General features: G+C 35.9%; 1 protein-coding gene across 19 annotated transcripts in view; it reads left to right on the top strand.

Annotated features, from left to right (window-relative positions):
* RNF111 (ring finger protein 111) overlaps positions 1-18,468 on the top strand; it is a 96,179-nt gene that overhangs the window by 64,884 nt on the left and 12,827 nt on the right. For 12 of the 19 annotated variants that reach the window (XM_086321236.1, XM_086321241.1, XM_086321242.1 and 9 more), the window contains exons 5-8: positions 1,635-1,829; positions 8,860-9,179; positions 13,011-13,272; positions 17,985-18,333. In XM_086321236.1, coding sequence (XP_086177362.1) covers positions 1,635-1,829; positions 8,860-9,179; positions 13,011-13,272; positions 17,985-18,333 — 1,126 coding nt within the window. The remainder of the gene's footprint in view (positions 1-1,634; positions 1,830-8,859; positions 9,180-13,010; positions 13,273-17,984; positions 18,334-18,468) is intronic. The other 7 variants (XM_086321239.1, XM_086321244.1, XM_086321245.1 and 4 more) reach the window with 1 other exon arrangement.

Genomic DNA, 18,468 nt, shown 5'->3' on the forward strand with positions numbered 1-18,468 from the left:
CCACTTGAATTTAGTTCAAACAGAATACTTTTATGTTAAAAGTATTCCGGTGATTAGTAGACGGACTCCCTTCTCTCAGTGGAAAGCTTCCATCTTACTAAAAGTAAATCTAAAACATAAGTTTAGTTAGAACAGTGGTTCCTACCTAGTGACCGTTTTGTGTGCCTGGAGACATTTGGCAGTATCTACACACTTTTGATTCTCAGAGTGGAGGGAGAGTGCTGCTGCTGCTGCTGCTGCTGCTGCTGCTGCTGCTGCTAAGTCGCTTCAGTCATGTTTGACTCTCTGCGACCCCATGTACGGCAGCCCACCAGGCTCCCCCATCCCTGGGATTCTCCAGGCAAGAACACTGGAGTGGGTTGCCATTTCCTTCTCCAATGCATGAAAGTGAAAAGTCAAAGTGAAGTCGCTCAGTCGTGTCCAACCCTCAGCGACCCCATGGACTGCAGCCTTCCAGGCTCCTCCATCCATGCTACTAACATCTAATGGGTGGAGGCCAGGGGTGCTGCCAAACATCTTATAATGCAAAGGACAGCCCACCTCTAAGCCACTCCCACCTCCAGTCCAGAATTATTCAACCAAAAAAGTTAATACCTCTGACTGAGAAACTGAGGTCAACTACTGGCAAATAAACAGAAGTTCCTTCCTCTCCCTTTTATGTTTAGGCAAATATATTTCTTTAAGCATCTGAAGTATAGGGTTCCATATAGACTAACAGGCACTATTTGTGTTTCAGTAATCAGTCTCCTGTACTGCATTGTAGAGAATGGTTGTTTTCTCATTCTATTCTGTATCACTTTTAAATATCTTCTTTGCAAGTCTAATTATTGTGACTATGGTTTGGACAGATTTATTCCCATTATTAATTATTAAAGTCATGTAACAATTAGAGTCTAAAATAGAGCTCATTCATAAGGTCTACCTGAAATTTCTTTTAATTTCTACTACAGAAACTTTAATTTTTATTAGAAAGCACTGATAAAAATATTTGCAAAAAAATTGGGGGAAAACATACAATACGACATGTGAAAAATTAAAACATATTAAAAATCCCAGCTAATGTTTATTAAATGACTTCGATTTGTAAAGCATCATCTATAGGTACTTCATATGTGTGATCTCTGTTCATCCTATCAATAGTTCTATGAAGAAAATTTTGTACTTTACTAGTTCTATAGATGAGGAAATGGAGAGTAGTTGAGTAATTTCTCCTGGATCAATCTGTCAGTGGTGAAATCAGAATTTCTATCCAAACCGTTGAACTCTAAAATCCATAGGTACCAGAGAGAGTACAATTTGTGTGCTGTTCTAACAGCCTGGGACAATGTGTGTGAACATAGCAGACGGACTTTTATTTTACCTCTCTGTGATCAGAAAACTTACATGGTCCTTACCCAAGAAAACTATGTTAGTCCTTTGAATTATTGGAATATGCACATGTATGTTTAAAAATACAGTAACATTTCATTTTAATGTTGATTTAACTTTACGAAAGCTTTTCTTTTTAAACTATATATTGTACTTATCAGAGGGTTCACATTTTAAGTTTAATAGCTATAAAAATATTAGCTTTTATTAAAATATAACCCATTGCCTAATTTGTTTTGAAATGCTAAATATTTTGTATTTTGTAGAACCTACTGTAGTACCAACCACTTCTGCGAGAATGGAATCACAAACCACAAGCGCTTCCATTAACAATTCAAATCCATCTACCTCTGAGCAGGCCTCTGATACTGCTGCAGCTGTCACTAGTAGCCAACCCTCCACAGTGTCAGAGACTTCAACTACTCTCACAAGCAATAGTATGACTGGTACTTCTACAGGAGGTATGTGCAAAAAATAAAAAGGGGCGAGGAGAGACTCTTTGTTAGCAAAAGAATTGTTGTTATTAAGATTTTAGCTGTGTTAGCAAGAGTATATTCTTAGAATAAACATCATATGTTAACAAAGTGGTCTCTTAGAATTAGATTATGACTTCATATTTGAGTTTCTGTGTGCTATGTTACCAGAGTATTATAGCTCAACTGAAAGAGATGGGGGAGAATTGAATGGCTGACACCAAAAATACAATCAACAAAAGAAAAAAATGAATAGGACTTGATCAAAATTTAAAATTATTGTACATTAAGGGTATTTATAAGAAAGTGAAAAGATAGCCTACAGAATGGGAGAAAATATTTGAAAATCATGTATTTGCTAAGGGTCTGGTATCCAGAATATATAAAGAATTTGCACAGCTTAACAGTAAAAAGAAAAACAGCCCAGTTTTTAAATGGGCAAAGAATGTACATAGCCATTTTTCCAAAGAAGAAGATCATTTATATAAATGACCAAGAAGCACATGAAGACATTAGTTATTAGGGAAATGCAAATCAAAACCAGAATGAAATTCCGCTTTACTCCTACCAGGATGCCTATAATTAAACAAAACAAAAGAAACAGGAAATCAGAAGATGACCAGTGTTAATAAGGATATTGAGAAATTAGAACCTTTATTAACATCTGGTAGAAGTGTAAAATGATAGAAGACACTCTGATGGTTCCTTAAAAAGTTAACCATGGAGTTACCGTAAGACCCAAAAGTCAACTCCTAAATACGTATCCAAAAGAATTGAAAGTAGGAGTGGGAGTTTTAAGAAGCTTGACGATGTCCATTTCCCCAATTTTATTGTTTATTCTTTTGGTGTCATGTCTAAGAAGCTATTGCTTAACCCAAGGTTGCAAAGATTTACTCTTATGTTTTAAGATTTTTATAGTTTTAAAAAAAGGGAAAAATAAATCCAAGAAGGGCCACCTGGGGAGTTAAGGGAATATAATGGTGCTGATTGCATGCAGTTTGAGCTGATGGTCTTCTCACTAGTCTTAGAACAATTTCCTTCTTGCAACAAACATGTTTCCTCCTTCATCCCTAGGAGCTTGGGATTAAAATACACACTTTGATATATAAAACAGATAACCAACAAGGACCTACTGTATAGCTCAGGGGAACTATACTCAATATCTTGTAATAATTTATAAGGGAAGAGAATGTAAAAAAAGAGTACGTGTGAAAGTGATGTGTGAAAGTGTTAGTCGCTCAGTCATGTCTGACTCTTTGTGACCTCATGACCATAGCCCACCACCAGGCTTCCTCTGTCCATGGAATTCTCCAGGCATCTGAGCCACCAGGGAAGCCCACCCACCCTACCCCCCAGAAAAGTATATATATATATATATGTAAATTACTGAGTCACTTAATACCTGAAACTGACACAACATTGTAAATCAAGTATATATCAATAAAAATTTTTTAAAGGAGAATTTTATAGGTTTAGCTTGTAGATTATTTCTTAAGATTCAGTTAGCAGTGCAATCTCTGGTTCTTTCCTATCAGCTGTTTGACTAGATCTTAAAATAGCCTTTTTTCTCTCTCTGAATGATGGCACAGAGATAGGAACTTGCTGTTTACTAGCAGAGACATCATAGACCCTATAGGTTGTAGATTGCCTCTATCACCAGTAATAATAGTGATGACCATTAATAATGAAACCACTGTATATTTTATATCAATTTTTTTTTGCTTTTAATAATATGTTTAATTCTTATATCCTTATAACTTAACGTTGAGCAGATTAGAAAACTGTTTGTGTCTGGTTTAGATCTCCCTTCCCTGGAAACTAAAGGTGAGCCTTGAGGAAACACAATTTCCTGGGATATCTTTTAAATACTGCATTTTTTGAAAAAGAAAATGTAGGCGGAAGTGAAATGGGCTTTTATTTCATTTATTGACTGCACACTCTTTTCTGGTTGCATTCTGTACCTTGTGTTTATCTAGATGTTATGTGAAACAGTCCCAACTTTATTTCAAGACAACTTTGAAACAGTCCCAACTTTATTTAAAGAAAACTTTATCTCAAAGCTTTTATTTATGTACTTATTTTTTAACACCTTTGTTTAGTTAGGATTCATATTTAATCTATTAAGTAGTAACATCATTGCATGAGTGGACCCTCTCCATGATATTTATTCTTTTTATGACAGCCCTTCTGATAGACTTAATCATGTTACATTTCTCTAGACGAGGAGAATCTTGTTCAAGGCCAAGTTGTTCCTCTCTATAAATCTGATAAAAGCACATACAGATAGACTGTATTAGGGGCATTCAGTTCTGCCGGTTTCATTTCCTTCCAGGACTGTAGAATATCATTCACCTATTTTCTTCACATCCTGTCTTTACTTTGCACCTTCTTGCATATGTCCAGCGTTGAATCACTTGAGCCATCTAGCTTATCTCTTATCCAGGTTTCTAAATGGGGCTGATAAAAATCATAGAACCATGCAGATCAGTGCCTCCTGAATTTATGGAATCAGATCTTGGGCTGTTGGTAATAAGTTGTGATAGTATCATACCTCAATTAGTTCCCTTCCCTTTCCTTTCCCTCAGTGTCTATTCCAAAATTGTCTTATTTTTATTAAGACTCTCATTTCTGGGGGTGGAAGGAGGATAAAAAAATAAATGAAGGTTCTCATGCTAAAAACTTTTGTATGTTTATACCTATCCATATCTCCTAACTGCTGGTCTCTCAACTCCCTTCAGGTAGCTTCCAGTTTCTTTATCTGTGCTTTTCATGCTATCCTTTTTTGTGTCCTTGGCCTTGTTTTAATCTTGCCTGTGTGTTCAGCATCTGTGCTGGTTTCATTCCTTTCATACATGTACGTGTGCATTTGTGTTAAGTCTATGCACACCTAAGGGATCTTCTTCACCTTAAACTCCTTCATTTAACTTTGACTCCTTTTAAAACAAACATGATGTTTAAAATCTGGCAGTAAACTTTCTTCTCATCTTCTTTTCTCCCAGAACTCTATTCTCATCCCTTTTTTCACTGATCCATCTCATAATTTTAGGTGTTTTCACCTGCTACCAGTAGTCAATGACTCACCATTTTGTGCTTCCAGAGTGCTCTCCTTGTTTTAAACTTTCATATCCAGCTTCCTCTCCTCTGGGCCATTCTGCAGTCACCTCAAATTCAGCATGCCCACACTCAGCTTATCATCTGTATGATTTCTCAGTGTGTTCCTAGCGTATGCGTACGTATCTTGTGTATTCATTTATTCAGCAAACTATTGATTGCATTCTATGTATCAGGCACTGTTCTATACACTGGGAACACAACATAAAAAGAGCTAACAATTGTAACGGATAGTAATAGCTAACACCTGTTGAACTCATAATATTGGTTAATTATTTATAGTAGCTCTGACTTTCATAATAACCCATGAGACAGATTGTATGATTATTCTCATTTTGCAGGTGAAGTAACTTATCTAAGGTTATATGACAGTAGAGCTAGAATTCAGACCTACAAAGTCTAGCTTGAATCCTGTATTCTTCGTTATGCCAGGATATCTCAACCTTGGTACTCTTGTCTTTGGGCTGGACAGTTCCTATAGGGGCGGGCAGGCTCTCCTGTGCATTGTAGGATATTTAGCATCATTCTTGGCTTCTACCCACTGAATTACCATTAGTGCCCCCTCCCCTCCAGTTGTGAGAGCCAAAAGTATCCCCAGTTGTTGCTGGATACTCCTTGGGGGACAGTGCTGCTCTATACTGTACTAGAACCCATTGCTTCTGTTACAGTACTGGTTGATTTCTTTTTAAATTTTCTCTGTGCTTGATGATGAGCTCCTTGAGGACCAAAGATCAAGTCTTCCCTTTTTTAGCACTAAGCTGCTCCCATACAGGCATGCCTCTTTTCCCTTGCGAGGTTAGCTTAAATTTAGCAAGTGCTTGTTGATCTGCCTAGGTTGTAGCTTGTTTCTAGTTGCTAGAGATAAAACAACAAAAGCAGACAATATCCCTAAATTATTTTAATGGTCAAGACTTTCCTTTTTACTGTTGTATTTTCCAGTATCTTTATAGATCCTTAGCCATGTTATTATTATATGTAAGACTTGCCAAATAAATGAATAAATACATGAGTACATCTCCGTATTCTTCCTTGAATTACAGTAAAAGTACTTTAACCAGCCTGATGTCACTGTGATGTGGAGTTAATTTCTCTGATGTAGATTTGTGATGATCTGTTTTTAATGGACACTCAGTAAGCTAATTTTAATTTTTAAAAAGGGCAGGGTTTATTTACTTAATTAGATATCTTTGTATTTTACTCTGCTCTGGCAATTTTCTTTGGTTATTAACTCTTGAACAACGGGAGATTCAGTTGTCTTTGCTTTGGATTTCTACCTTGTTTGAGCAACAAAGAGCTTCTGGACTGTAGGAAAACAGATATTAATTTAATTGGAAATCAAAACTGTACCCTAAGAAGTAGAGCTATAAGGTCAGTCCTCTTTTGAGGGGCATACTGTTAATCATTTAACCCCTTAAATATATATTCAGCCTTAAGGATATTATAGTTATTGTGCTTCCTCTTCTCTCACTCTGACCTTTGTTTTTGGAATAATCGAAGACCAAGAGGGCAAGTCATTTTTAAACAGATAAATGTCGTATCTATCACTTTGGTCATGCAGTCCCTAGATCTCTTGCTCTGGTTACAGACTCATCTCCTTAGTCTTAGAGTTTCTGGATTTGTAAAATTAATGTGTCACAGTTGGAAGGAACTATGAAGGTCATTTAGTCCATCCACTGAATGGATTTAGTGTCCTAAAGGTTTTTGATTTTCTTTTCTGAAGTAAACACATAATAAATGACATTTACTTGTATAACATTTTGACATGCGGACTGAGATATAACCCCAGAAATGTTGTAGGAAGTGAAGATCCTATAATGATGATATTGCTATAAATATTACAGCCTATAGAAAATAGCTACTTTAGATTCAGCATAACTAAGATAGCTGTTGATCATAGTCAGTTCCTAGTATGCCAGTTGTGATTCTATCCAGGTTACTCAAGAAATTTGAAATGCAAATGAATGAAAGGGATGTAGTTATTGAACTGACTTTGAATCTGCTATCACTTATGTTTTAAAAGTGAACAACTTGTTGACTTTTTTTATCTTTTTTGTTTTTGTTACAAACTACTTGTGATATTTAACCTCTCAATTTATGATAACAAGGTAGTATTAATTCCAGGAGGCTACTAGAGATTAGTGTAATTCTTTTCTATCCGAGTTTACAGACTCCTGAATTCTGGTTCTCAGATTAAGAACCCATACAAAAGGGCTCAGGAAATTAGCCCAAATAGGTCAGAATAGGAACTTGAGGGGGAAGTAAAACAATATTCAGAGATCTAGAATAGAGATACTGCCTAACAGTATGCCTAAGAGTTTAGGTTTGCCCGGAAGAGACTCAGCAACAGCAGAATAGGACATGTATAGGAGGGCAGACACTGGAGAATTACAGGGAGGTGTACTGCAATCACACTCATCAGTCAGAGCCACCCAGATTAATTTATGTGAGTCTGTAAATTCCCTTCATTGTTTTAGCCAGTTTTGGTTGGATTTTTTGTATTGTTTGTAAATAACTAGAAGATCCCTAATTGGTACACTGACCCAGAAGAGAATAGCTTTTTATTGTGAGCCAAATAGGAGTAAGGTATCCCTGGTATTGATTATTCTAGAAATATGGCTGGAACACAGGTGTACTCTAGAATCCTAAGAATTCTGAGGAGATGCCTCATGAGTCATGTGGGGGAAAGGAAGGACAAAGCTTTGGGTTTTCTATTCCTCTAATTTTTATTTTTTAAGTAAAAAATGTATCTCCATTTTTATCTTTTTTTAATTTGCACATATGTAGTTTGAGGAAAGGGTGCTGTTTCTTAGAGGAGTTTGAAACACTGGGATAAACCTTCTGGGGACACATTTGCTGTTCTTCTGGCCTGGAAGAATGTACCTTCAAAGTAACTCTGGGCATGCCACAGAGCATAATTAGGACTCAGATGTTTCGTACCTAGAAGATTATTATCTTTTCTAAGAACAACCATGCAAGATAGTTACTGCTATATTTAATAGGTGAGAAAGAGATTAAATAACTTTCTTAAAGTCACATTACTCAAATTAGACAGGCTCAGGATTAGAATTTAAGCCTGTCTGACGCCATGCTTTTATCCCACTATTCAACTTTGAGTCACAAAGTTATTACAAGAGACTTATAATTTTCAACCAGGTAGAATCTTATCATTTCTTTTGTTCTACTGGGTCTGAGGTTAGAGACCAGAGAAAGGGAAAAGACATTGGAAGTTAGTAAGACTTAGCCAGATATGCTCTGAGTTGGATGGTTATATCTTTCAGAAGTTAAGATTTTAAGAAGTATGACATAGTAGTCTTCATTATATAGGAATGATTAATAGTATTAAGAGTATTTGTTGTATATAATGGAAGGACTCCCATGATACTTTGGAGTTTTTAAAATACAATTTAAAACTAATAATTTATTTTTAAAATAATAATTTATCATGACCTAGCAAAAGGTGATTTATTGCCATATTTAAACGTCATGGTAAATATAAGCCTCTTGAAGCTTGGAAGAAAATCCCAGTGAAGACCACTGCCTAAAATTACAGGATATACATGTTAAGAATGTGAATATATCACATTATTATTTACAGATACTTGAATTCACTAATCACTTATTATTCACCTATTTATACACATGGTTGCTCAGATGGTAAAGAATCTGCCTGCAATGTAGGAGACCCGGATTGGTCCATGGGTCGGGAAGATTCCCTGGAGAAGGGAATGGCTATCTTACTCCATTCAGTATTCTTGCCTGGAGAATCCCATGGACAGAGAAGCCTGGTGGACTACAGTCCATGGGGTTGTGAAGAGTCAGACATGACTGAGCAGCTAAGCACACACACGTATTTTTTACACAGCGATACTTGATCATTTAATTGATCTGTGCATTTTTTCATTTCAAGATGACTCGAGGAGAACTGCATCTAATGCTGTAACAGAACCTGGCCCTCCTGCAATGCCTAGGTTACCTTCCTGCTGTCCCCAGCACTCGCCCTGTGGAGGGTCATCGCAGAATCACCATGCATTAGGACATCCACACACAAGTTGCTTTCAGCAGCATGGCCACCATTTTCAGCATCATCACCACCATCATCATACTCCCCACCCAGCTGTCCCAGTTTCTCCTTCCTTTAGTGATCCTACTTGTCCTGTGGAAAGACCTCCACAAGTACAACCACCTTGTGGAGCGAATAGTACTTCTAGTACCAGCTACCATGACCAGGTATGTGGAATTTGATGAGTTCTTCTTAATTTTTTAAAATTGCAGTTCCTTCCGGAGAAAAAAAATCTAATGATAAAGTTTATGTACCAAATAAGTAATTCTTTTTGCCCCTGCAAGAGTGGCGTAATTTAATGGTCTGTGATTTTTTTTTAAATTAAGTATTTAGGATTTTCTCATGTTGTAAATGATTGCAACCAATTGAGGGGACCAGGGATGTGGATAACTGGATACTATTTTTTATTCTGGAATGTTTTTCAGTGTTTTTAGTTAAATATAAGTGGATTTAATGTTTAGGATTCCATTTCAAACAAAGGTATTGAAACTGCAGTGTCAGCCTCATTCATGAGAAATTGGGGAATTCTCCCAGTTTTTTCCTCTACCTCCTCTTCTGGAGCCTCCCAGTCATCTCCACTCATATAGAAATAAACAGACTTCTCAGCTGCAAAACCATACAGGGAGGAACCTCCTGTTTCTCAGGAGTAGATTAGGTTTTTAGTTTCTGGAAAATTGAAATGTCAGCAAAAAAAATTATCAGTAATTTTTTTTGCTAATTAAGTAAATTGGTTGATAGTGAATACTTAAAATGTCAAATAATGTTAAATTCGTATTGGTGATCACATGGAGTAAATAAAGTGAGGTATTATGTGCTATTTTAACTTTTGCTGTGTTGTTTCTGTGTATAATTGTGATGTAAACCTGGGTGGTGCATACTTTAAAAAACAAAATGGGTAATATAAAATGGTAAGTGACACGTGCTAAAAAAAATGGGCTAGAAAAAGTTAAAGTGAAATTCAAAGTAACTGCTCCACTGTACCCTCTCCCCTTTGCTCAAGTACATTACTTGCTTCGTCTTTTAAATTTTTGATGCTTATCTCTTCTGCTTCTGACAAATTAAAATTAAGAAAGTGAAGTGTTCCCTTAAGAAGAAGAAACTAGCTGCTGATACAAAAAAAAAATTGAAAGGGTTTAGTAGGAAATGTGATTAAAGAGATTTTGGATGATGTTTTGGCTCTGGTAACAGCAGTTCTAAGTACTAACATCTGTTGGTTGACCACACCTGTTCTACCTTTTGGGCCTAAAAAAGCAACCTGAGTGACTTAATTATAGGTAGAATCTCTTTTATTGTTTTATGTCAAATATAGGTGTAACCTACTGATCTCTCTCTCTCTCAAGTGTTAGTTGCTCAGTTGATTCCGACTCTTTGTGACCCTGTGGACTGTAGGCTGCCGGGCTCCTCTATCCACAGAATTCTCCAGGCAAGAATACCGGAGTGGGTTGCCATTTCCTTCTCCAGGAGATCTTCTCTAACATCTGTCTCTAAGTATTTGAACTATACACAAACCTTGAGGAAAATCAGCAGGATCAGGCATTCAATAGTGATAATGGATATGAAGGTAAAGAGTGAGGTTTTGGAGATATGAACAGTTTGAGATTCGTGTAGCTCTTTGTAGGACTCTGAAATTAACCACATGTACATGAGATAGCCTCATATAGTCTACATTTGAGACCTGTGTGGACATAGTAGGAAGCTGAGGAGAAGGAGATTGATCTTAGAATTTATAATTGTGTGGTGTCTCATGATTGTCAAACTGTAGATAGGCAGAGAAAGATTGGGGAGGATTAGTCTTAACAACAGAGAAGTTTTAGTAGTCACTTGACTCTATCATACTACTCCTCTGGGAGTAGCTTTCTCTTTTGATAGAATAGTTTAGTGTTATACATTATTTATGATCTATGTAAAGGGCTTCCCTGATAGCCCAGTTGGTAAAGAATCTGCCTGCAATGCTGGAGATCCTGGTTTGATTCCTGGGTTGGGGACAACCACGGGAAAAGGGATAGCCTACCCACTCCAGCATTCTTGGGCTTCCCTTGTGGCTCAGCTGGTAAAGAATCAACTTGCAGTGCAGGAGACCTGGGTTCAATCCCTGGGTTGGGAAGATCCTCTGGAGAAGGGAAAGGCTACCTACTCCAGTAAAGGCTGGAGAATTCCATGGACTGTGGGGTTGCAGAGAGTTGGACATGACTTAGCAACTTTCACTTTCACTTTCCCTGGTGGCTTAGTGGTAAAGATGCCTGCAATGCAGGAGATCAAGATTCAGTCCCTGAGTCAGGAAGATCCCCTGGAGAAAGAAATGGCAACCTACTCCAGTATTCTTGCTTGGGAAATCCAATTGACAGAGGAGCCTGGTGGGCTACAGTCCATGGGGTCGCAAGAGAATCAGATAGGACTTAGTGACTGAACAACAAAAAAGTAATATTTGCTGTTTCTGTACCATCTTGCTTAACCCCTCTTTTCCTTCTAGAATAAGAATTGAGTGAACTCTTGGAATTGTGAAGAAGAGGGTTCTGTCTGTTGGTTTTTTCCCCCTTTTTATTCTCTACTGTTAACTTTACCCTCGGTTGCTTCTAGGAGGACCTTCACCCTACCTTACTCAATCTTTGGGAGTTTTGTTAATCACTGGAGAAGAAGATAGGAAATTTGCTCACCTTCATAGTATGTTAATATTCCAGTCCATTTGCCAGATTTTAACCTAAATAGGAAATACACAAAGGATTTGAGTCATCAGTAATAATTAACAATCTTAAAATATTGTTCTTAAACCTTATTTATCCAAATTAGAAGCTGATACTGTATTTGCCAACTCAGAAGAAAGACGTCAGACATTTACTTAATTGATTGTAGACACGTAATATACAAGAGGAAAGTAGTTCTATTGTCCTTCCCTCATTCTGTACCGTCCTCCTCCTTCCTTTTTAATATCCAGAGTTTCTTACGTTTCTATTATCCTCTGAACAGGGTGGCCATTGAAACCACAAAGACTACTCTGTCTCTAAAAATAATAATAATAAAATAAATTTTTAAAATATACTAAGACCGCTATGGTTCCTCACTGGACTGAGTGACCTGGGCCTCTGATAAATGCATTACCCTAGCTTTCCTCACCTCTAGCCACTCAGATTTCAGTAGTGAACAATCCCTACATACGATTCCATATATAACATCTTCATTTTCTTTAATCACATTTTAAAAATTGGCAGCTGTACTGAACACTAAGCAAAGGCTTATACTTAAAATACTTAAGAATATAAAGAAGCAATTCTGTTTCTGTTACCTGCTCTAGAGTAGAAGGTAAAGTGTTTTCCTTAGGACTTTTCAAAGTGCTGTAGTAGGGATGGAATTTAGACTCTTTGATTTTTCAACTTGGTAAATGATCCTTCCCTAAAATTATTTTACTAATAAAAGTAATTGTGGTTTAATTTTTTTTAAGTGAAAAAGTTGTGAGGCAAAGCTAACTAATGGTTTTAGCTTGAATAATCTTAGACCCTTTGTTATCTTGGATAATGTTTTCACTATTTGAGTTTTAGTTGAATCCTTGCTGTGTACAATTTAAAAATGACAGATTTTTCCTGAACCCTTAAGTGTTTTCAATGGCATGATTATATGTTTTCTGAAGGAGTCCTAAATTACAAGTCAGAGTTTTGGTGTAAAGGAGGATATCAAAGTATGATTTAAAAGTTTTTCTCTTAAGATCTAGTATATGGAAGATAAATAGATCTTAAAATAATACATTAACTTTTGTTCAAGCACTATCACATGCTTGGTTATTTAAAATTGATTATAGGTTTTAAATGGATAAGCACTATAATTTTTACAATCCAAGATACGCATAGTATTTTTTGGTACTCAGTAGGTCTTCACACACAAAATTTTACCAGTTTCAAATTTATTGATTCTATTTTTCTACATTACATTGAGTACTTTTACAGTAAACCATAAACAATGTTTTGACCAAGTTTTAGAAAGATAAAACATAGTTCCTCTTTATACAGCAGGCATTGCCAGTAGACCTGAGCAGCAGTGGTATCAGAAGTCATGGAAGTGCTGGTTTTCATGGAGCATCTGCATTTGACCCCTGCTGTCCTGTTTCTTCTTCCCGAGCTGCAATCTTTGGCCATCAGGCTGCTGCTGCCGCTGCCCCGAGTCAGCCATTATCAATAGATGGTTATGGATCAAGCATGGTTGCCCAGCCCCAGCCCCAGCCCCCTCCACAAGCCTCACTGTCATCTTGTCGACATTATATGCCACCTCCTTGTAAGTATAAATTTAATAGGCAAAGAACTTAGAGGCACATAAATGAAGCATTGTACTCTCCTCCATTTAATAACCTTTCAGTAATTCTAATTTATAAATTTCTAGTATTTCCTTGACCTAAAAGTGGAGTGTATTTTTCCCATTTCATCCTTCCTTCACCTCATATACCTAAAGCGGTCTTCTTAAGCAAAAATGGCAGATGTTGTTTTAAAAGGTCTGGGAAAATAATAAAAAGTATCATCTAATTTACATTTTAACATTTATGTTTTAATATCTATTAGAAGTACATTGAATGGCACTTTAGTTTCCTATAAAAGGAAATTTTAAGGAATTTATATTTATCCTTTAGTATTAAAAAGAAATTGGAAGGTTTAGTAGTTGTTTCTATGCATAGGAAAAGTAAACTTTTAAGAATTCTGAAACTTAACTGAGATATAGGAGAAAATTCCTTGACAGAAAGCCAATTGTAGAAAGGTTATCTGTACTCTTTTCGTGCAAGCAATTAAAATAGAATCAGATATGACTTTTCTAAGAAATTGAAGTCTATAAGATACAAGAAATGAGAAATAACCTTAGGCTGTGTATTTATTGCTTTGTTAAATCATAGGCTAATAATCAGATGGAAACATATTAAATATTTTGATTTTTAAAAAAAGCACTGAAAATTCATGCCAGGAGTAAAGCAAAACATTGGCAAGGAAATTTGCTTTTGTCCTCTGATTACATACGAGGGATAATGTTCAGTTATTTATCTTCTTATGATTCCAGTCCTATAATTTTAAAAATCTGTGTCCTGCATATACAGTTAGAGTCAGCCCAGAATTTGTACAGTGAAATCTGGTGATACATCATTTATCTTTTCAAGAGTGAAAGTTTTTGCAAAGCATTAACTAGTGGATGAATTCTGTGTGTGAACACTGGCAGGATGTGCAGGCTATTCTGTAATAGTTGTTGATATTCATCTTTGATTTATCATCTTTTATTGGGAACTCAAAATGTGTGGTTTTCTCCCCCTCATCTTTAAAAATAATATACTGAAGCAATTTATAAATGTATTCTTTGCTTTTTTCTGTCCTAATCTAAAAAATTAATGTTTTCTTTTTATCATAAAAATAACTTATGTGCACCTTAAGAAATTCAAATCACAGAATAATATAAAATAAGAAGTTAAAAGTCCTTCTCCATTCTTCCCACTAATCCCAATACTTCAGTGGTAGCAACTGTTTATAGTTCATTATAAACCCTTTCAGAAATTTTCTTTCTCTTCACATGTTATTATTGACACATCTCTTATTATGACATATCTCTCCTTTTAAAAAAAAAAAATAGGATCATATCAAACATTGTATTTTCCTCTTTTTCATTATTTATTTATTTTTTTTGTTTTTTAATTTTTTTATCTTTTTTTTCATTATTTTTTAAAAATTTAACAATATGTCTCAGATTTTTGTAATGTATAAAATTCTAGCTCATTGTTTTTAATATCCTCATAATATTCCATTATATATTGAATTAGTCCTCAGTTGATGAACATTTAAATTATTTGTAGTTTTCTACTAGTCTGTAGGGTAACTTCTAGGATTGAGATTGCTGGGTTAAAGTGACATGCTAAACTTTTAAGAAACAATATCAAGAACAATTTTTGTTTGTCTGTTTATTTTTACTGGCGAGAACACATAATACAGAGAAGAAGGGAAATGGTCTGTGGGAATGCAGAATATATCACCTTTATACAATGATTAGTAATTATTTTGTTTAGATAAACAGTACATTATAATGATGGCTGAAGTTTTCACCACACACAAAAATTGGCAACTGTGTGAGGTGATGTATATGTTAATTAAACTGATTGTGGTAATCATTTCACATGGTATAATATGTCAAATTATCATGTTACACACTTCAGATATATTGTTTTAATTGTTAATTATACCTCAGTAAAGTTGAAAAATGATTAATGAAGCATTAAATAAATTGATTCATTCCAAAGCAAAACATTAGCATTTTGTGATATTTGTGAATATTATTTCTTGTATAATAATTTATAGAGTTAGAGAACCTTGCTGTGAAACTGGGCAAAATGCTCTAAATTTGAGGAAGAATAGTTAACAGTTAGAGAACTTAGTGGCTTCTTTTTTGATGACTAAGAAATACTGAGCTTTGTGACTTCTTAGAGTAAAACACTGATTTGAAAATACAACTTTTAGAAAATTAGTTTAAAAATATGTCTCACAACTTAAATTGAGCTCAGTGAAAGTTTCCTTTAAATATATGCTAACAAGTTTTCCTTTGAAGTATGGCTGAATGAGTCTGTGGTTACCTTTCACCCCTGCTGCACAAATCAAAGCAATTAAAAATTGAAGGTAATCTTTCTGTAATGAAACTAGAGAAATGCTATGGCTCCATACCAGGCTACCAAGAAAATCTTACAAATAAAATGAAATTAGGGCTGAAATCCAGGGAGGAGACAAACTTACTTTTAGACTTCAAACTGATGCTTATCTCTTAAGAGTTAGAGAGAGAAGTATTCCTTTAAGGGACCTTTCAACAGTCATTTTGCAACATAAAGATTCAGACTGAAGAAATGGGTGAAACCATCTTTATAAAGGCTGATTTTCACGGCAAGTTGCTAGCAAATATGCCCTCTATTTAATATGTAGCACAGGAAAAATAGCATGGGGCAGGGAGAGAGGTGCAGTGGTGAAAATATATGTTTACAGGCATGCCTGGGACTTGCAAGTTCCTTTCCTCTCTTTAGTGCTCTATAACCATTAATGATGAAAGAAAACATGATTTATGTGTTTATAAATATATAATTTATACATTTGATTTTACAAAAGCAAAATACTTATGGCAGAGTAAAATTACCAGGAGACAATTTGGAAAAATGTTTGTACTACCTTATGACAAAGCTCCCATACAAGGAATACTTATAAATCAATAAGAAAAAGGTGAATTATAAACTAAGAATGAGAATAGATAATTCTGGAAAGAAATATAATTGATTAATGAATACAAAATTTTTTTCTGATTAGCATGTAAAAAATGTGACAGTGTAATTAGTCAGGAACTCTCAGGTACTGTTGATGGTAATTAATTATGGTAAACTTTTCAGAACAATGTTTTGTCAACTAGTATCTGAATTTAGATCAAATGGCCAACATCCTCTGGATCCTAGAAAAAGCAAGGGAATTCCAGAAAAACATCTGCTTCATTGACTACACGAAAGTGACTGTGTGGATCACAACAAACTGTGAAAAGTTCTTAAAGAGATGGGAATACCAGACCACCTTACCTGCCACCTGAGAAACCTGTATGTAGGTCAAGAAGCAACAGTTAGAACCTTACAAGGAACAACTGGTTCAAAATTAGGAAAGAAATACATCAAAGTTGTATATCATCACCTTGCTTATTTATATGCAGAGTACATCATGCAAAATGCTGGGCTGGATGAAGCACAAGCTGGAATCAAGATTGCTGAGAGAAATATCAATAACCTCAGATATGCAGGTGATACCACCTTATTGGTAGAAAGCAAAGAGGAACTAAAGAGCCTCTTGATGAAGGTGAAAGAGGAGAGTGAAAAAGCTGGCTTGAAACTCAGCATTCAGAAAACTAAGATCATGGTATCTGGTCACATCACTTCATGGAAATAGATGGGGGAAAAAATGGAAACAGTGACAGACTTTATTTGGGCTCCAAAATTGCTGTTGATGGTGACTGCAGCCAAGGAATTAAAATCACTTACTCCTTGTAATAATAGCTATGACAAACCTAGACGGCATATTAAAAAGCAGAGACATCACTTTGCCGACAAAGGTCCATATAATCAAAGCTATGGTTTTTCCATTAGTCATGTATGGATATGAGAGTTGAACCATGAAGAAGGTTGAGCACCGAAGAATTGATGCTTTTGAACTGTGATGTTGGAGAAGATTCTGACAGCCCCTTGGACAGCAAGGATATCAAACCAGTCAATCCTAAAGGAAATCAACCCTGAATATCATTGGAAGAACTGATGCTGAAGCTCAAATATTTTGGCCACCTGATGTGAAGAGCCAAATCACTGAAAAAGACCCTGATGCTGGGAAAGATTGAGGGCAAGAGGAGAAGGGTGCAACAGAGGATGAAATGGTTGAATGGCATCATTGACTCAGTGGACATGAGTTTCAGCAAACTCTGGGAGATAGTGAAGGACAAAGAAGAGTGGCGTGCTGCAGTCCATGGAATAACAGAGTCGGACATGATCAACAACAATAATCTGAATTTAAATTATTCTTTCAGACTCAGAACTGCTTATAGGAATTTATGCTATAGAAACTTTCTGTGAGTGGTGTGTATGAATGTGTGCTTTTGTGTTCAGACACTCGTGTACATGCATGTATGAAAGAGAGCACAAGAGGAATTATACACAGAGATGTTTATTGCAGCTTTGGTTTGCTTCCAGTTTTTATCAATGGCGATTTCTTCAATAAATTTTGGTGCCTTCCTGTAATGAAATGCTGTGAATGAAGTAAAGCTATATATATGGACTTGAGAAGATACCTGTGATTACTCAAAGAAGAAAGCAGGTTGCCAAACAAGACTAAGCAGACTCAAGCATTGATAAAGTATTTATAAAATAAAAATACACTAATATGTTTGTAAAGTATAACATGAATGTATTATGGCAATATATGTTTAACCTTGTGGTGCTTGTGCTTTTCTTACAGATGCTTCTTTGACAAGACCACTTCATCATCAAACCTCTGCCTGCCCCCACTCTCATGGAAACCCTCCTCCTCAGACTCAGCCTCCACCTCAAGTGGATTATGTTATTCCTCATCCTGTTCATGCTTTCCATTCTCAAATATCGTCTCATGCAACATCTCACCCCGTGGCACCCCCACCTCCAACTCATTTAGCCAGTACAGCTGCGCCAATCCCTCAGCATCTTCCTCCCACACACCAGCCAATTTCACACCATATTCCAGCCACAGCACCTCCAGCACAAAGACTGCATCCTCATGAAATGATGCAGAGGATGGAAGTTCAAAGAAGGAGAATGATGCAGCATCCAACGTATGTTTTACATTTTTAAAAAGATAATCACCCTTTATTCTTTTCTGTTCTATTTCCATTGGCTTTTAAAATTGTAAAGTCTTCAGAAGTGATATAGCTATACTTAATCCTCAGTTCACTAGGAAATTAATTTTT

The sequence above is a fragment of the Bos grunniens genome, chromosome 10, assembly GCF_055505025.1.
Source record: "Bos grunniens cultivar Pamir isolate PY7600 chromosome 10, Bosgru_T2T1.0, whole genome shotgun sequence".
Taxonomy (NCBI): domain Eukaryota; kingdom Metazoa; phylum Chordata; class Mammalia; order Artiodactyla; family Bovidae; genus Bos; species Bos grunniens.